Source organism: Alligator sinensis, unplaced genomic scaffold (genome assembly GCF_000455745.1).
Source record: "Alligator sinensis unplaced genomic scaffold, ASM45574v1 scaffold469_2, whole genome shotgun sequence".
NCBI classification, from domain to species: domain Eukaryota; kingdom Metazoa; phylum Chordata; order Crocodylia; family Alligatoridae; genus Alligator; species Alligator sinensis.
In genome coordinates this window covers 205,013-217,801 of record NW_005842988.1, presented here as the reverse complement: position 1 = coordinate 217,801, position 12,789 = coordinate 205,013, and the positions used below count along the sequence as shown (strand labels likewise).

The window sequence follows — 12,789 nt, the reverse complement described above, 5'->3', positions numbered from 1 at the left end:
CCAGAGATGACTGGCCGTGGCCGAGCGGGTGAGCTGCCTCAGCACCTCGTGGAGGTCAGCGCTGCGAGCTGGCGGGAGCGCTTGCACAGCTCCCCGGGCCCTGCCGTGTCCGCTGCAGAGCACGATGTCGGCGCTGCTCCGGTGCTGCTGGCTGTAGCAGATGCCTCCCCAGCCACGTGTCTGTGCGTGCTGGCTGCTGCTGCGGCTGGGCAAGGCACCACGAGCTCAGACTTTGTGAATAAGTAAATAAATAAATAAAATAACAACACAAATAATGCTCTCCACCCACGGCTGGCAGGGGAGGAGCAGAGGCAGCTGCCTCTGCCTGGCCGTACACGGGAGCACCTCCTTTGTCCTCCCGAGTGCCAGGGACACCTGCTGCACAAGCGCCAGGACGCAGGAACCTGGCACTGCCGTGCCGTGAAACTGAGCAGTGGCCGCAGAGCAGCAACCGCGGGGCTCGCGCAGGTTCCCCACGGTTGTCTTGTATCAGCGAGTGCCCCGTGCTCCCTCCCTCGCAGCTCGGGGAGCGCTGTGTAGTCCAGCTCAGGCGGCGGTGCCGCGTTGTGCCGCCACTCTGGTGGGTGCTGGAGAATGGGTGCGAGCTGCAGCGCACCCTGCTTCCCGGGTCCCTTCTCCATCCCTGCTCTTCCTGGGTCACAGCTGCTTTGTGGCTGCCACAGCAAAACTCCCCTGGTCTAACCTCTCCCCTCCCTCCCTGAGGTTGGCTGCGTGGGCCTGCACCCATGCTGGGTGCTCATTCCCTCTCCCCTTCTCTTTGAGGTACATTGAGAAGTCAGCCGAGGAGCTGGATGAGGAGGTGGAGTATGACATGGATGAGGAGGATTACATCTGGCTGGACATCATGAATGAGCGGCGGAAGACGGAGGGTGTGAGCCCCATCCCCCAGGAGATCTTTGAGTACCTGATGGACCGGCTGGAGAAGGAGTCCTACTTTGAGAGCCACAACAAGGGGGACCCCAACGCGCTGGTTGACGAGGACGCAGTCTGCTGTATCTGCAACGACGGGGAGTGTCAGAACAGCAACGTCATCCTCTTCTGCGACATGTGCAACCTGGCTGTTCACCAGGAGTGCTATGGCGTGCCCTACATCCCCGAGGGCCAGTGGCTGTGCAGGAGGTGCCTGCAGTCACCCTCCCGGGCTGTGGACTGTGCCCTCTGCCCCAACAAGGGTGGAGCTTTCAAACAGACGGACGATGGGCGCTGGGCACACGTGGTCTGTGCCCTCTGGATCCCGGAGGTGTGCTTTGCCAACACGGTGTTTCTAGAGCCCATCGACAGCATCGAGCACATCCCCCCAGCCCGCTGGAAGCTGACCTGCTACATCTGTAAGCAGCGTGGCTCCGGGGCCTGCATCCAGTGTCACAAGGCCAACTGCTACACTGCCTTCCACGTGACCTGTGCCCAGCAGGCTGGACTCTACATGAAGATGGAGCCTGTCCGCGAGACGGGAGCAAACGGCACCTCCTTCAGTGTGCGCAAGACAGCCTACTGCGACATTCACACGCCCCCGGGCTCCATGCGCCGGCTCCCTGCCCTCTCTCACAGTGAAGGGGAGGAGGAAGACGAGGAGGAGGAAGAAGAGGGCAAAGGCTGGAGTTCGGAGAAGGTGAAGAAGGCAAAGGCCAAGTCCAGGATCAAAATGAAGAAGGCAAGGAAGATCCTGGCCGAGAAGCGAGCAGCAGCACCGGTGGTTTCCGTGCCCTGCATCCCCCCGCACAGGTACGGCCAGGTACCTCCCTCTCCACCCTCTGCCTTACTGCTTGTAGCTCAGGTGTGGCCCTCGCTTACAGGCGGCCTCACTGTCCCCAGCACTGCCTCTCCCCTCCTCCCCACCACCTACCTTAGCAAGCCCCTGCTGGCTTTGTTCTTGGGTAAGAGCTCAGGGGCCTACGCCTCTGCTCTGCGCTGTGCTGTGGTGTCATGGAGGTAGCTGGCCTGGAAGAGGCAGGAAGTTGGTGCCGTTAGACCAGCGGCAGAGAGCGAGCCCAGCTGGATGTGCCAGGAAGCAGCTGGGGGTTCCCAGGGCTTCTTTCCTGTTATACCGATCTCAGGGACACAGGAACAAGCTGTTGCCAGAGAGGGGGAGCTGTTAGCTGTCAGGCTAGTTTCCCCTTTGCCTCTGTGGAGAGGTGGGGGCTTCGTAACTGAGACTTCTTTGCCGGTGACTGCGGTCTGGCCGAGCTGGCCAGGCTGGGACTGAGCTGACGCTCTCCTCCAGCTGTCTTTTCATCCCAGCCCCAGAGGTCAGGGTTCCCAGCCCTGTCTGAACCTCCCTTCTTGAGCGCGGCTGGAACCTGGCTCGCTCCTGGGAAACCCCAGCTCATGCCTGCACTTCTCACCATCTGTGCTGGCCCCAGTCAGCTGCCTCCTGCTGAGTCCCAGCCAGCCCTCTGATATCCGTGCAGTTTGTGGGACCCAGTGTCCTAGGTTTGATCACCTGCGGGGCTAGGGCAGCTGCTGGGGAACACGAGAGTCGCAGTGAGGGAGAACTAGACTGGAGGCCCATCCTGCCCAGCCCCGTGTTTCTGAGAGGGGAACAGGAGCAGCTGGGGAGTAATTCAATGTTAGATCTCCTGCGGTCTCCTGTACACAGGCTCTGGCCTAAGCCCTGGCGTGGGACGTTTTTGTCCTTGTCGAGATGTGTAAGCATGGACTGTGAGAGCTCTGGGTGGTCGTTAGCCCTGAGCATACAGCAGCCCCTTTGGAGCCTGGTGAGTTCCCGGCCTCAGGAGACACTGCGGCAATACTGCTGGCTGGCTCCTTTGAGTGTGATCTTGTCCCCCTTCGGTTTGTTGCACGCTCCCTCGTCTGGGGTAGCAAGACGGGGAGCACAGAGGAGCCGAGCCCAGGAAGTGACCATGGTGCTTCTGGCCTGTCTGCCTCATGGCAGCATGTCTCTTCCACAGAGCATGTGCTCGGGGCTGGGCAGGGCTGGGCCTTTGAGCCTAGGTCCAGTCCCTGGGCAGAAATGTGGGGCTTGCTTCCCAGAGATGAAGGCTGCTCAGCAGCAGGGCTGGGGCATGGCGTACAGTGGCGACAGGTCTCTGGCTGTGTTGCAGCCTCTCCCAGCTCAGCTGGCCTCGTGTTCTGTTGCTGGTCTGCAGCCTCCTTTCCTGCAGGCTTTGCTGCTGTGTGACATGCTGATGAGCTGCATGCATGCTGGTCTGCCTTGCTAGATGGCAGGATCATGGGAAAGCTGGGCTGAAAGGGGCCTCGCAAGGGCAACTAGTCCAGCCCCTGCTCCAGGCAGGGTCCTCCCTAACTAAACCATCCCGGCCCCATGTCTGTCCGGCCTGCCCTGGGAAACTTCCAAAGATGGAGATTCCACGGTGTCTCTAGGCAGCCTGTTCCAGCGCCTGCCCGCCCTCGGCGTCAGAACGGTCCTCCTCATCTCCAGCCTCACTTTCCTCCGCTGCTGCTTGTTGATGGGACTGTCATGGGAGATGGTGTCAGAAGCCTTGCTGAAGTCAAGGTATATCATATCCGGTGCTCTCCCCTGTCCACAGAGCCTGTCACTTTATCATAGAAGGAATTAGGGTTGGTCAGGCACAGCTTGCTTTTGGTGAACTCAGACAGGCTGTTCCCAATCACCTGGTTCTCCTCTAGGTGCTTCACGATAGAGTTCTTGAGGACCTGCTTCATGAGCTTTGCAGATATTGAGGTCAGGCTGGCTGGTCTGTAGTTCCCCAGATCCTCCTCCTTTCCCTTCTTAAAGGTGGGCACTGTATGTGCCTTTTTCCAGTGGTCTGGGACCTCACCCAACCTCCCCGAGTTCTCAAAGAGGAGAGCTAATGACTCTGACATTACCTCAGCCAGTTCCTTCAGTACCTTTGGGTGCATCCCACCCAGCCCTGCCAACTTGAAAGCACCTAACTTCTCTAAGTAATCCCTAACCTGTTCTACTCAAGGCTATTTGTCCCCTTCCCTATCTTTGCTGCCAATGGCACCCATCATCTGGTAGCTGCCCCTATCTGTGAAATGTCAAGGAAAACTGGCATTAGATGCTTCAGCCTTCTCTGCATCCTCCATAGCTAGATTGCCTTCTGCATTCCATAGGGAGCCTGCAATTTCTCTGCTCTTCCTCTTCCTCTTGACATGTGGACCTGTTTCTATTGCCTTTTAAAGCCCTTGCCAGTTGCATCTCAAATCATGCCTTGACCTTCCTAAATTTCTCCCTGCCCGCCCATGCAGTGCTCTTGTACTCTTCCCTAGTGCTGTGACCAAGTTCTGTAGGCTTCCTCTGTGAGCTTCAGCTCACTGGAGATTGAAGAGAGCCTAGCCAGGCTGGCCTCCTTTGCCCTCCTGTTGTTCCATTGCATTGGGGTAGCTTGCTCCTGTGCCCTTCAGAGGGCCTCCTTGAAATCCAGCCAGCTCTCCTGGACTGCTTTACCTCTCTGACTTGCCTCCCAGGGGACCTGCCTGCCAGTTCCCTAAGTGTGCTACAGTCTGGAGCATGCAGAGCAGCCTGAGACGCTGCTAATTGGGGCTGGCTTTAAGTGCTGCCTGCATGTCTGTGGCAACAGAAGGCAGCCCTGGCAGGTGCACCCGTGGGCTGGGTGTGGTGAGGATCATGTATGGGCCTGTGCAGCAGGCGTTGGCTGGCCCCAGAGGCAGAGCACACGCCTCCCAGGAACCTCCTTCTCTCCCTGCCCTGCTCATTGCCCAACTCCCACATCCCTGAGGGAGGAGCCGCAGAGACTAGAAGCAGCTGCAGCAGGGACCTTTGGCCAGGCTGAATTACCTGCAGTTTGTGCTGGGTGGTCTCTGCCCTGTGCTGCGGGCTGTTTGCTCCAGCCCTTTCCCTGCACCTCCCCAGCTCAGCTCCCCCCTGGGTGTCCCCTGTACCAGTGTCCTGCCCTCTCTCTCACCCACTTGGCTGGTTGCCCTCCTAAATGCCTCCCCCACATGTGCATAACAATGTTTGCTCTCTGTTGTATTCACTTCCCTGCCCGCCAGAGTGCCTGGTGTGGCTGCAACAGCACTGCTGTGGAGGAGAGTCCTGCTGCCTCCCTGCTGCTGGTCAGCTCATGCTCGCTGACTGTACGCTGCAGGCTCGCCCGAGGGGCGCCTTGTCTGAACCCAGCAGCAGGCCCGGGCACTACCGTGACGCGTGTGATTCAAGGCTGCTGGATGCCTGGCTGCTTTGTTACTCTCGTGCACCATCCCCCGCCTGGTCCCCCGGGGGGGGTTTGTGGGGAAGAGGGTAACCGGCCCTCTGAGCTCATGTGGCATCTGCCCCACCTCCAGAGAAGCAAGAGGGGAGCCCCTGCCTTTCTGAGGCTCTCCTGTGCCGCCAGCTCGCCTGGCATTGCAGCAGTCCCTGTAGCCACATAGAGCAGCAGTGCAGGGCCTGCCAGTAGTACCTTTGGCAGCTCAGACTCTGCTGTGGCTGACTGCATGCGTTTTCTCATTTCCCTCAGGCTCAGTAAGATCACCAACCGCTTAACCATCCAGAGGAAGAGCCAGTTCATGCAGAGGCTTCACAGCTACTGGACGCTGAAGAGGCAGTCCCGCAATGGGGTCCCTCTGCTGCGCCGGCTCCAGACACACTTGCAGTCTCAAAGGAACTGCGATCAGGTAGGGGCTTCCTGCCTGGTGAGGAGGCAGCCCGGGGCGCAGAGCATTTGCTGCATGTGGTGCCTGGAGTTTCACGTGGGAAGGACAGCCCTGGGTGTCTGCCACTGCTGCTCCAGCAGCCTCTACCGCCCTTGGCATCACAGACTTGGCAGGCAGTGACCCCTGCCAAAGCCTGTGGGGGGGGCGGCAGATGTGAGCACCCAGACGGGGCTGTCAGTAATGAAACGTGAACCCTGGTGGAAATGGCGCGTCAAGCCCCCCCGCACCCTTTGTCCCAGCTTGTTGACATGGGGGGGCTGTGTCCCTACCCATCCCATAGCCTCTGCTGTTCCTGCAGAGAGACACTGAGGATAAGAACTGGGCCCTCAAGGAGCAGCTGAAATCCTGGCAGCGCCTCCGCCATGACCTGGAGCGCGCACGCCTGCTGGTGGAACTGATCCGCAAGAGAGAGAAGCTCAAGAGAGAGACGGTAAGGACTGCGAGCCCTCCTGGGGGACCATCACCCTCAGCCCCTCTGCTCGCTGTGCTGTGCCCTGCATGTGGGGCATGGGGCTGGGGGAGACATTGCCTCCATTTCCCAGGGCAGCACCAGGCAGAGCTGGAACCAGTTCTGCTGGTGCCAAGGCCCCTGTGTGTGGCTATTGTGTGGGCAGGGTGACGTCTGCAGTGGCTGCTTCTTCCTGCGTGGGTCTGTGGGGCCTGTGGCCCTGGATGCCTGGCCAGGACAGGCGCCATGCATGGGAGCAAAAGCTCCCGGCTCAGAGGCACCGTGTCTGTGTGTTCCAGATCAAGGTCCAGCAGGTGGCACTGGAAATGCAGCTGACCCCTTTCCTCATCCTCCTCCGCAAGACTCTGGAGCAGCTGCAGGAGAAGGACACGGGCAACATCTTCAGCGAGCCGGTCCCTCTGTCTGAGGTAACAGAACTCTACGAAGTAAGAACCCCCTCCCCCAGCTTTCTGCTTCACTCGCACTCGACCCGGGCTCGTGCACGGGCACCCAGACCGCTGGCGTGGCCGGGGGGCAGCTGGGAGCAGGCCAGCTTGTCCCAGTGGCGGTTGTTGAGGGGATGCAGGGCAGAGATGCTGCCCTGCTGACCGGGCTGAGCTTGGCTGTGGCTCACACCCTGCGGGCTGGCGGCTGCTGCTGACAGAGAGCTGAAAGGCTCCGTGCTCTTTGTGCACGTCGGTGATCTCAGCATGCGGCAGGCCAGGCTGGGGGAGCGGGATTTCCTGCCGGGAATGGCAGATGCTGGCAGCCGGCAAATGTCATGCTTCGCACTGCCCCTCAGGTGCACCGCTGGTGGAGCCGGGAATGGATGCAACAGCGTCTGGCCTCCGAGCAGCCCCCGGCCCAGTGGGAAGCGTGGCTCAAGGCTGTGGGTTACAGTCCACTTGGGGGGAACTGTGCACAGCCAGCGGCTGCTAGTCTGGGCCCAGGTGCTGCAGCAGTGTCAGGGCGTCCCTGCCTGCGCTGCTGCCGGCTCCACCTCGTTGGTTTGTGTGTCACCCCCACGCCTCCGCCATCCCAGGAATGGAAGCAAACTGCTGCTCTGCCCCGGGGAATTAATTCTGGATGCTGTGGCCTGCAGGCCGGAGGACCCAGCTGGGTCAGGAACATGCTGGGGTTGGGGGCACTTCCACATTGCTCTGCCTTGCGTTTCTGTGAGCTGCAGCACTCAGGCAGAGTGCGGAGCCAGATCCAAGATCCAGGAGCTCTGGGGCTTTGCCATTCCCTCTGGTCACGCAGGGCAGGAGGCGCGTTTGGGATGGAGCACCAGTGAGCAGAGCCTCTAACAGCCACTTTCTTAGAGCAGGTGGTCACGAGGTGGGGCTCCTGCCTCTGAGCTCTGGTGCCTTCCTTTGCAGGTCCCAGACTACCTGGACCACATCAAGAAGCCGATGGACTTCCAAACTATGAAACAGAACCTGGAGGCCTATCGCTACCTGAACTTCGATGATTTCGAGGAGGACTTCAACCTCATCATCAATAACTGCCTGAAGTACAATGCCAAGGACACCATCTTCTACCGGGCGGCCATCCGGCTGCGAGAGCAGGGGGGTGCTGTGTTGCGCCAGGCTCGCCGCCAGGCAGACAAGATGGGCATCGACTTTGAGACAGGCATGCACTTCCCTCACTGCATGCCTGTGGACGATGCTCAGTGCATGGGCATCGAGGATGGTGGGTACCAACTCCCAGTCCTGGGGATCAAAGGGTTGACCCAGGAGTTAGAGCTGGGGTTTTAAAAGATTGTTGGGGGCCTGGGCAGGGCAGAAACAGTCCTGAACATGTGTTGTCCACCACCCCCATCCTTCTGGTGGGGTCTCTTCCTTGCACTGCTCCCACTGAGGCTGTTGTACAGCAGCATGGGGCAGTGCTGCATTTCCAGTTGGGGCCAGAGAGCTGTTCTGGGCAGCTTCTGGCCCTGCAGTGGCCTGAGTTTCCCCCCCAACCAATCCTCAGCATTGTCCCTGTTGGCAGTGTGTGGTGAGCTGCCAGGCTGGGTGGGGGGGGGTGCCCTTGCTGCCTGACTGCACAGTGTTGCCTGAAAGAAGTGAAACAGGCGCTTGAGAGCTGGACTTCCCTGCCATGGTCCCCCCCGGGGGACGGGTCAGTGTAGTGTTGTGCCCCTGGGTAGATTCTCTCTCTGGCTGGAACACAAGCCCCTTCTCATTCACCCGCGTGCTGCGGGGTGGTTCCTGCCCATGGACAGCTGCTGCTATGTGCCCCTTGGCCAGGCATCTCTTCCCTCCAGTCCCTGACTGTGGTCCCGGCATCTCTTGTAGCCTGCAGTGAGTGTGTGGAGCAGAACCCCTGGTTGAGAGAGATGATCTTGTCTGCCCAGGTTCATCCCTGCCCTGCGACAGTCTGGCAGCCCAGTGGGGTGGAGAGGCCAGGAGCTGAGCAGGGACTAAGGGTGTGGGGATGTCCTTGTGCCTGGGAGGGGACTATCCTTTCCCTGCCCCGCAATTGTCCAGGCTGTGCTGACTTCCTCTCTGCTGCACCCCAGTGCCCTGTTCTTGTCACTCCCTGGTGCCAGGTGGAAGCATGCTGCTGGCCCCACCAATGTTGTGCTGCCCCTGTGCTTTTCATCCATCCTCTTGTGGGACCAGGAGAGCTCCATGCCTCTCACCCATGTGCCTCTCTCTGCCCCCAGAGGATGCACGGCTGCTGCTGACAGAGAACCAGAAGCACCTGCCCTTGGAGGAGCAACTGAAGATCTTGCTGGAGCGGCTGGATGAGGTCAACACAGGGAAGCAGAGCATTGGGCGCTCCCGCCGAGCCAAGATGATCAAGAAGGAGATCACCATCCTGCGCCGGAAGCTCGCACACCCACGGGAGCTGGGCCGGGAGGTGATGGATAGGCACGGGGGCTCTGCCAGGGGCATCCTGCAGCCCCACAACCCCTGTGAGAAGGACACACAGACCGACAGCGCAGCTGAGGAGAGCAGCAGCCAGGAAACTGGCAAAGGTAGTGGCTGCATGGGGGCCCAAGCCCCAACAGAGTTGGGGGCTGATGTGTGAATAGGGGCGTGGAGTGGAGAGGCTCCCCCTGCCGTGTCCCTGCAGCAAAAGAGGGGGCAGGGCAGCTCCCTGCAGAGAGTGGGGGTCACAGCCAGCATGCTTGAAGTCTGGCCTGGAGTAGCCTGGTCCCCTCCAACAGGAGAGGCTGCAGTGGGTCCCCACTTCTCTCTGGAGTGCAGCTGAGGTCCCCTCCTCTCAAGCGTAGTGGCAGAGCAGAATCAGTGCAAGCCGTTGCTACTGGTTTTGCTCTCTTGGCTTGCGTGGGACTCGCTGCCTGGGAAAACAAGGGAGCAGCTGAAGCTGCACCTGCCAAAACAGAACCCAGCCACACCAGAGTGAGAACCCCGCAAGGCAGCTCTCCGGAGGAGAAGTCCCAGGGCTGGCCCTCCTTTCTGTATGTCGGGCTCAGGTGGGCTTGACACCTGCTTCCCCCCCACCTCTGTTTTAGGCCTGGGCCCCAACTCCTCCTCCACCCCAGCGCATGAAGTTGGCCGTAGAACTTCTGTGCTCTTCTCCAAGAAGAACCCCAAAACTGCAGGACCCCCAAAGCGGCCAGGGCGCCCTCCCAAGAATCGGGAGAGCCAGCTGGTCCCCGGACATGGGAGCAGCCCTATCGGCCCCCCGCAGCTCCCAATAATGGGAGGGTCACAGCGGCAGCGGAAGAGGGTAAGAAAGAGCCCGCACCAGAGCTCCAGCTCGGACAGCGACAGTGATAAATCTGCTGAGGAGCCTCCCATGGGTGAGTGTGGCAGCCCTGGCCCTGTGGGAGTCTGTTGTGGGGGTCAGGACTGGGGGCCAGGCATAGCTCACGCTGCCCCTCTGCCTGTCTGCTGCAGCCCTGCCTGCCAACTGCTTCAGCAGCGGAAACCAACCCGTGAAGAAGAGCTTCCTGGTGTACCGCAATGACTGCAACCTGCCCCGAAGCAGCTCTGACTCAGAATCCAGCAGCAGCAGCAGTAGCAGCGCGGCCTCCGATCGCACCAGGTGCGGCACTTTGGCACGGCCAGGCAGCCTCCCACCTGGCCTAGAGCTCCCCCAGGGCGTGGGCTCCTGCAGCCTCTGGTAGCTCCCTCAAGCATTGCCCCTCCAGAGGCTGCAGTGCTGTGGGGTGCCATGCAGCCTACTCCCCCTTCTCACATGACATGGGAGAAGGATCTTCCTCTCCCCAAGGGTGCTGACTGCAGCTGGAGCAGGAAGCCAGCGCCTACACGGCTCTGAGCAGCCCGCTAACTGCTCGCTCCCTCCCCCACAGCACCACACCCTCCAAGCAGGGCAGAGGGAAGCCCTCCTTCTCCCGTGTGAACTTCCCAGAGGACAGCAGCGAGGACACGTCTGGGACGGAGAATGAGTCCTACTCTGTCGGCACCGGGCGAGGTGTCGGGCACAGCAGTGAGTGTTTTGGGCTCTCGCACAGCAATCCCAGCTCCTGCGGCGGCAGGGAGGGGCAGTGCTGACTCTCTTCCCCCCCCTTCCTCTCTCCTTTGGTGCAGTGGTGCGGAAGAGCATTGGCCGTGGGGCAGGGTGGTTGTCAGAAGACGAGGACTCCTCTCTGGATGCCCTGGACCTGGTGTGGGCCAAGTGCCGGGGATACCCGTCATACCCAGCATTGGTGAGTATGGCACATACTACTCCACCCAGGTATGGGGCCCGGCCACAAACCATCCAGTGTAGGTGCTGGCTCTACAGGGAGCCAGACTGCCTGGTCACCTGTTGGATAGGGCACAGGGACTCCCTTTCCAGCAGCACTGCACTGCCAGTTCCCTGCACACCTGGACCCTTGCAGTGTGCAAACTAGAGCTCTGCTCCCCAGCGACCTGGAGTGGGCCAGGAGCTGTAGCCCCCAGTGCCTGCCCCTGAATGCTCACAGTCAGGGCAAGACAGCACAGGATGCTGACACGGGCACTGTGAAGTAGGATGCAACTGGCCAGGGGTCTAAGCACATGGTCTCATTAAGGGAGTGGCACAAGGCCCACAGCTAACAGCAGAGATTGCCCTGGGGCTGGCAGCTGTTGCTGAATAGATGGCCTGCAGGAGGCACTGCCTGTTCCTGCATTCCTGGTGCCATGGAGAGAGCGCCCGCTGCTGCCTGGCTCAGCTGCCAGCAGGCAAACAGAACCTGAGAATCACCGAGCACAGCACAGGGAGCGCTGGTCTGCCCCCAGTGCTCCTACACCTTGCGTCTCCACGCTCCCCCCAGCTGCCTAACAGACACCAGGGCACTGAGAATGGGGCAGAAAGGAAGATCAGGGTCTGGAACGGCTTCTAGACAGGGAGAGATCGGGCCTCCCAGCCCGGGATACAACAGAGGGCTGCAGAGTGTGGGCGGGTCAGTAGGGATTTCCTGTTTACGTGAACGTAGGAAGCGGGTTTCAGCCGTTCCTCTGCACACAGCGTGTAGCTAACTTGTGGAGCACAGGGTTGTAGAGCTGACCGTTCAACCAGGGTCAGATCAGGATCAGACAGACTTGTGCTGGACGGGGTGGTGGGAACAACCCATTAGAGCTACGGTTGCGGGCTCCATTTGGGTCCTTCCTGGGCCTCTAAAGGTAGGAAACTGTAAGGGCAGGAACAGATCAGTCTGGTAGACCCTGTATGAATCCTGTTGCTCTTAACATCTGCTTCGTGGTGCTGCAATACAGCCGTGGGCTAGATGGACCTGTGGCTTGGCCCAGGACAGCAGCCCATCCGTTCTTATGGGCAGAGACTGCAGCACAGAGCTACCCTGGGAGCCTTGAACCAGCGATCCCGTGTTTCTGGGCTACAAGTGCAACAGTCTGGAACAAAGGGCCCTGCTCCGCTCCGCATCTCCTTCTACTGTGGGGATTTCCCAGGCTTCTGGGCTTCCCCCATCCTCTGCTCCATGTGGCCGGAGGTTTTAAGCCTCCCCCAGGGGCGCTGGGGCTGGGACTGCTGGGCCCAGCCCCACAGGGTCCTGGCTGGAGGGTCTTGCCCCTGTGCCTGGGGTCAAACTGATGCCAGATCTGGGGTCAGTCCATACCATGGTTCGATTGGTACAGACTGGGGGGTTGCCTTGCTCTGCAGCGGGGGCACGGCCTCTCCCTGGGCGGGACCTCGGCTGTGTATTGACGTTTGATAGAAGCGGGGTGTTGGCTGCCGTGGGTCCCTGCTTGACCTGCGGCAGGTGCAAGCGTTAGGTCTGCTGTCAGGGTCGAGGGTAGTTTTACAAGGAGTCTAGACGGTACTTGTATAGGAAGATTTGGACAGGGCTGATCCTGCCTCAGGCAGGGGGTTGGACTAGACCTCTCCAGCCCCTGCGAGCGGTAGTGGTGTAAAGCGGGGCTTCTGCGGGAGCACGATGCTGCGCGGCTGTCCGGCAGGGCTGGGGCGGCCGGCCCCGGCCCCGGCCCGCGCCCGCTCACCCCAGCCTGGCTTTGTCTCCCCGCTGCGCGCCCGGGCAGATCATCGACCCCAAAATGCCGCGGGAGGGCATGTTCCACCACGGCGTCCCCATCCCCGTGCCGCCCCTGGAGGTGCTGAAGCTGGGCGAGCAGATGACTCAGGAAGCGCGGGAGCACCTCTACCTGGTCCTCTTCTTCGACAACAAGCGGACCTGGTAAGGAGGAGGCCGGGCGCCGCGCGGGGGCAGGGGTGGGGCCGCGCCGTGACCGGGCCGCCCCTTTCCCCGCAGGCAGTGGCTGCCCCGG

At 60.8% G+C, this 12,789-nt stretch overlaps 1 protein-coding gene across 1 annotated transcript in view; it reads left to right on the top strand.

The window, feature by feature from the left end:
• The window catches only part of BRPF1 (bromodomain and PHD finger containing 1), a gene marked incomplete at its 3' end in the record, with an annotated part of 13,602 nt that extends 819 nt beyond the window's left edge, over positions 1 to 12,783 (top strand). The window contains exons 2-13 of the mRNA XM_025192976.1: positions 727 to 1,743; positions 5,445 to 5,601; positions 5,921 to 6,070; positions 6,388 to 6,534; positions 7,468 to 7,780; positions 8,757 to 9,071; positions 9,573 to 9,863; positions 9,961 to 10,108; positions 10,377 to 10,513; positions 10,615 to 10,733; positions 12,544 to 12,698; positions 12,774 to 12,783. Of these exons, the coding sequence (XP_025048761.1) occupies positions 727 to 1,743; positions 5,445 to 5,601; positions 5,921 to 6,070; positions 6,388 to 6,534; positions 7,468 to 7,780; positions 8,757 to 9,071; positions 9,573 to 9,863; positions 9,961 to 10,108; positions 10,377 to 10,513; positions 10,615 to 10,733; positions 12,544 to 12,698; positions 12,774 to 12,783 (2,959 nt within the window). The remainder of the gene's footprint in view (positions 1 to 726; positions 1,744 to 5,444; positions 5,602 to 5,920; positions 6,071 to 6,387; positions 6,535 to 7,467; positions 7,781 to 8,756; positions 9,072 to 9,572; positions 9,864 to 9,960; positions 10,109 to 10,376; positions 10,514 to 10,614; positions 10,734 to 12,543; positions 12,699 to 12,773) is intronic.
• Positions 12,784 to 12,789: the final 6 nt, after the last annotated feature.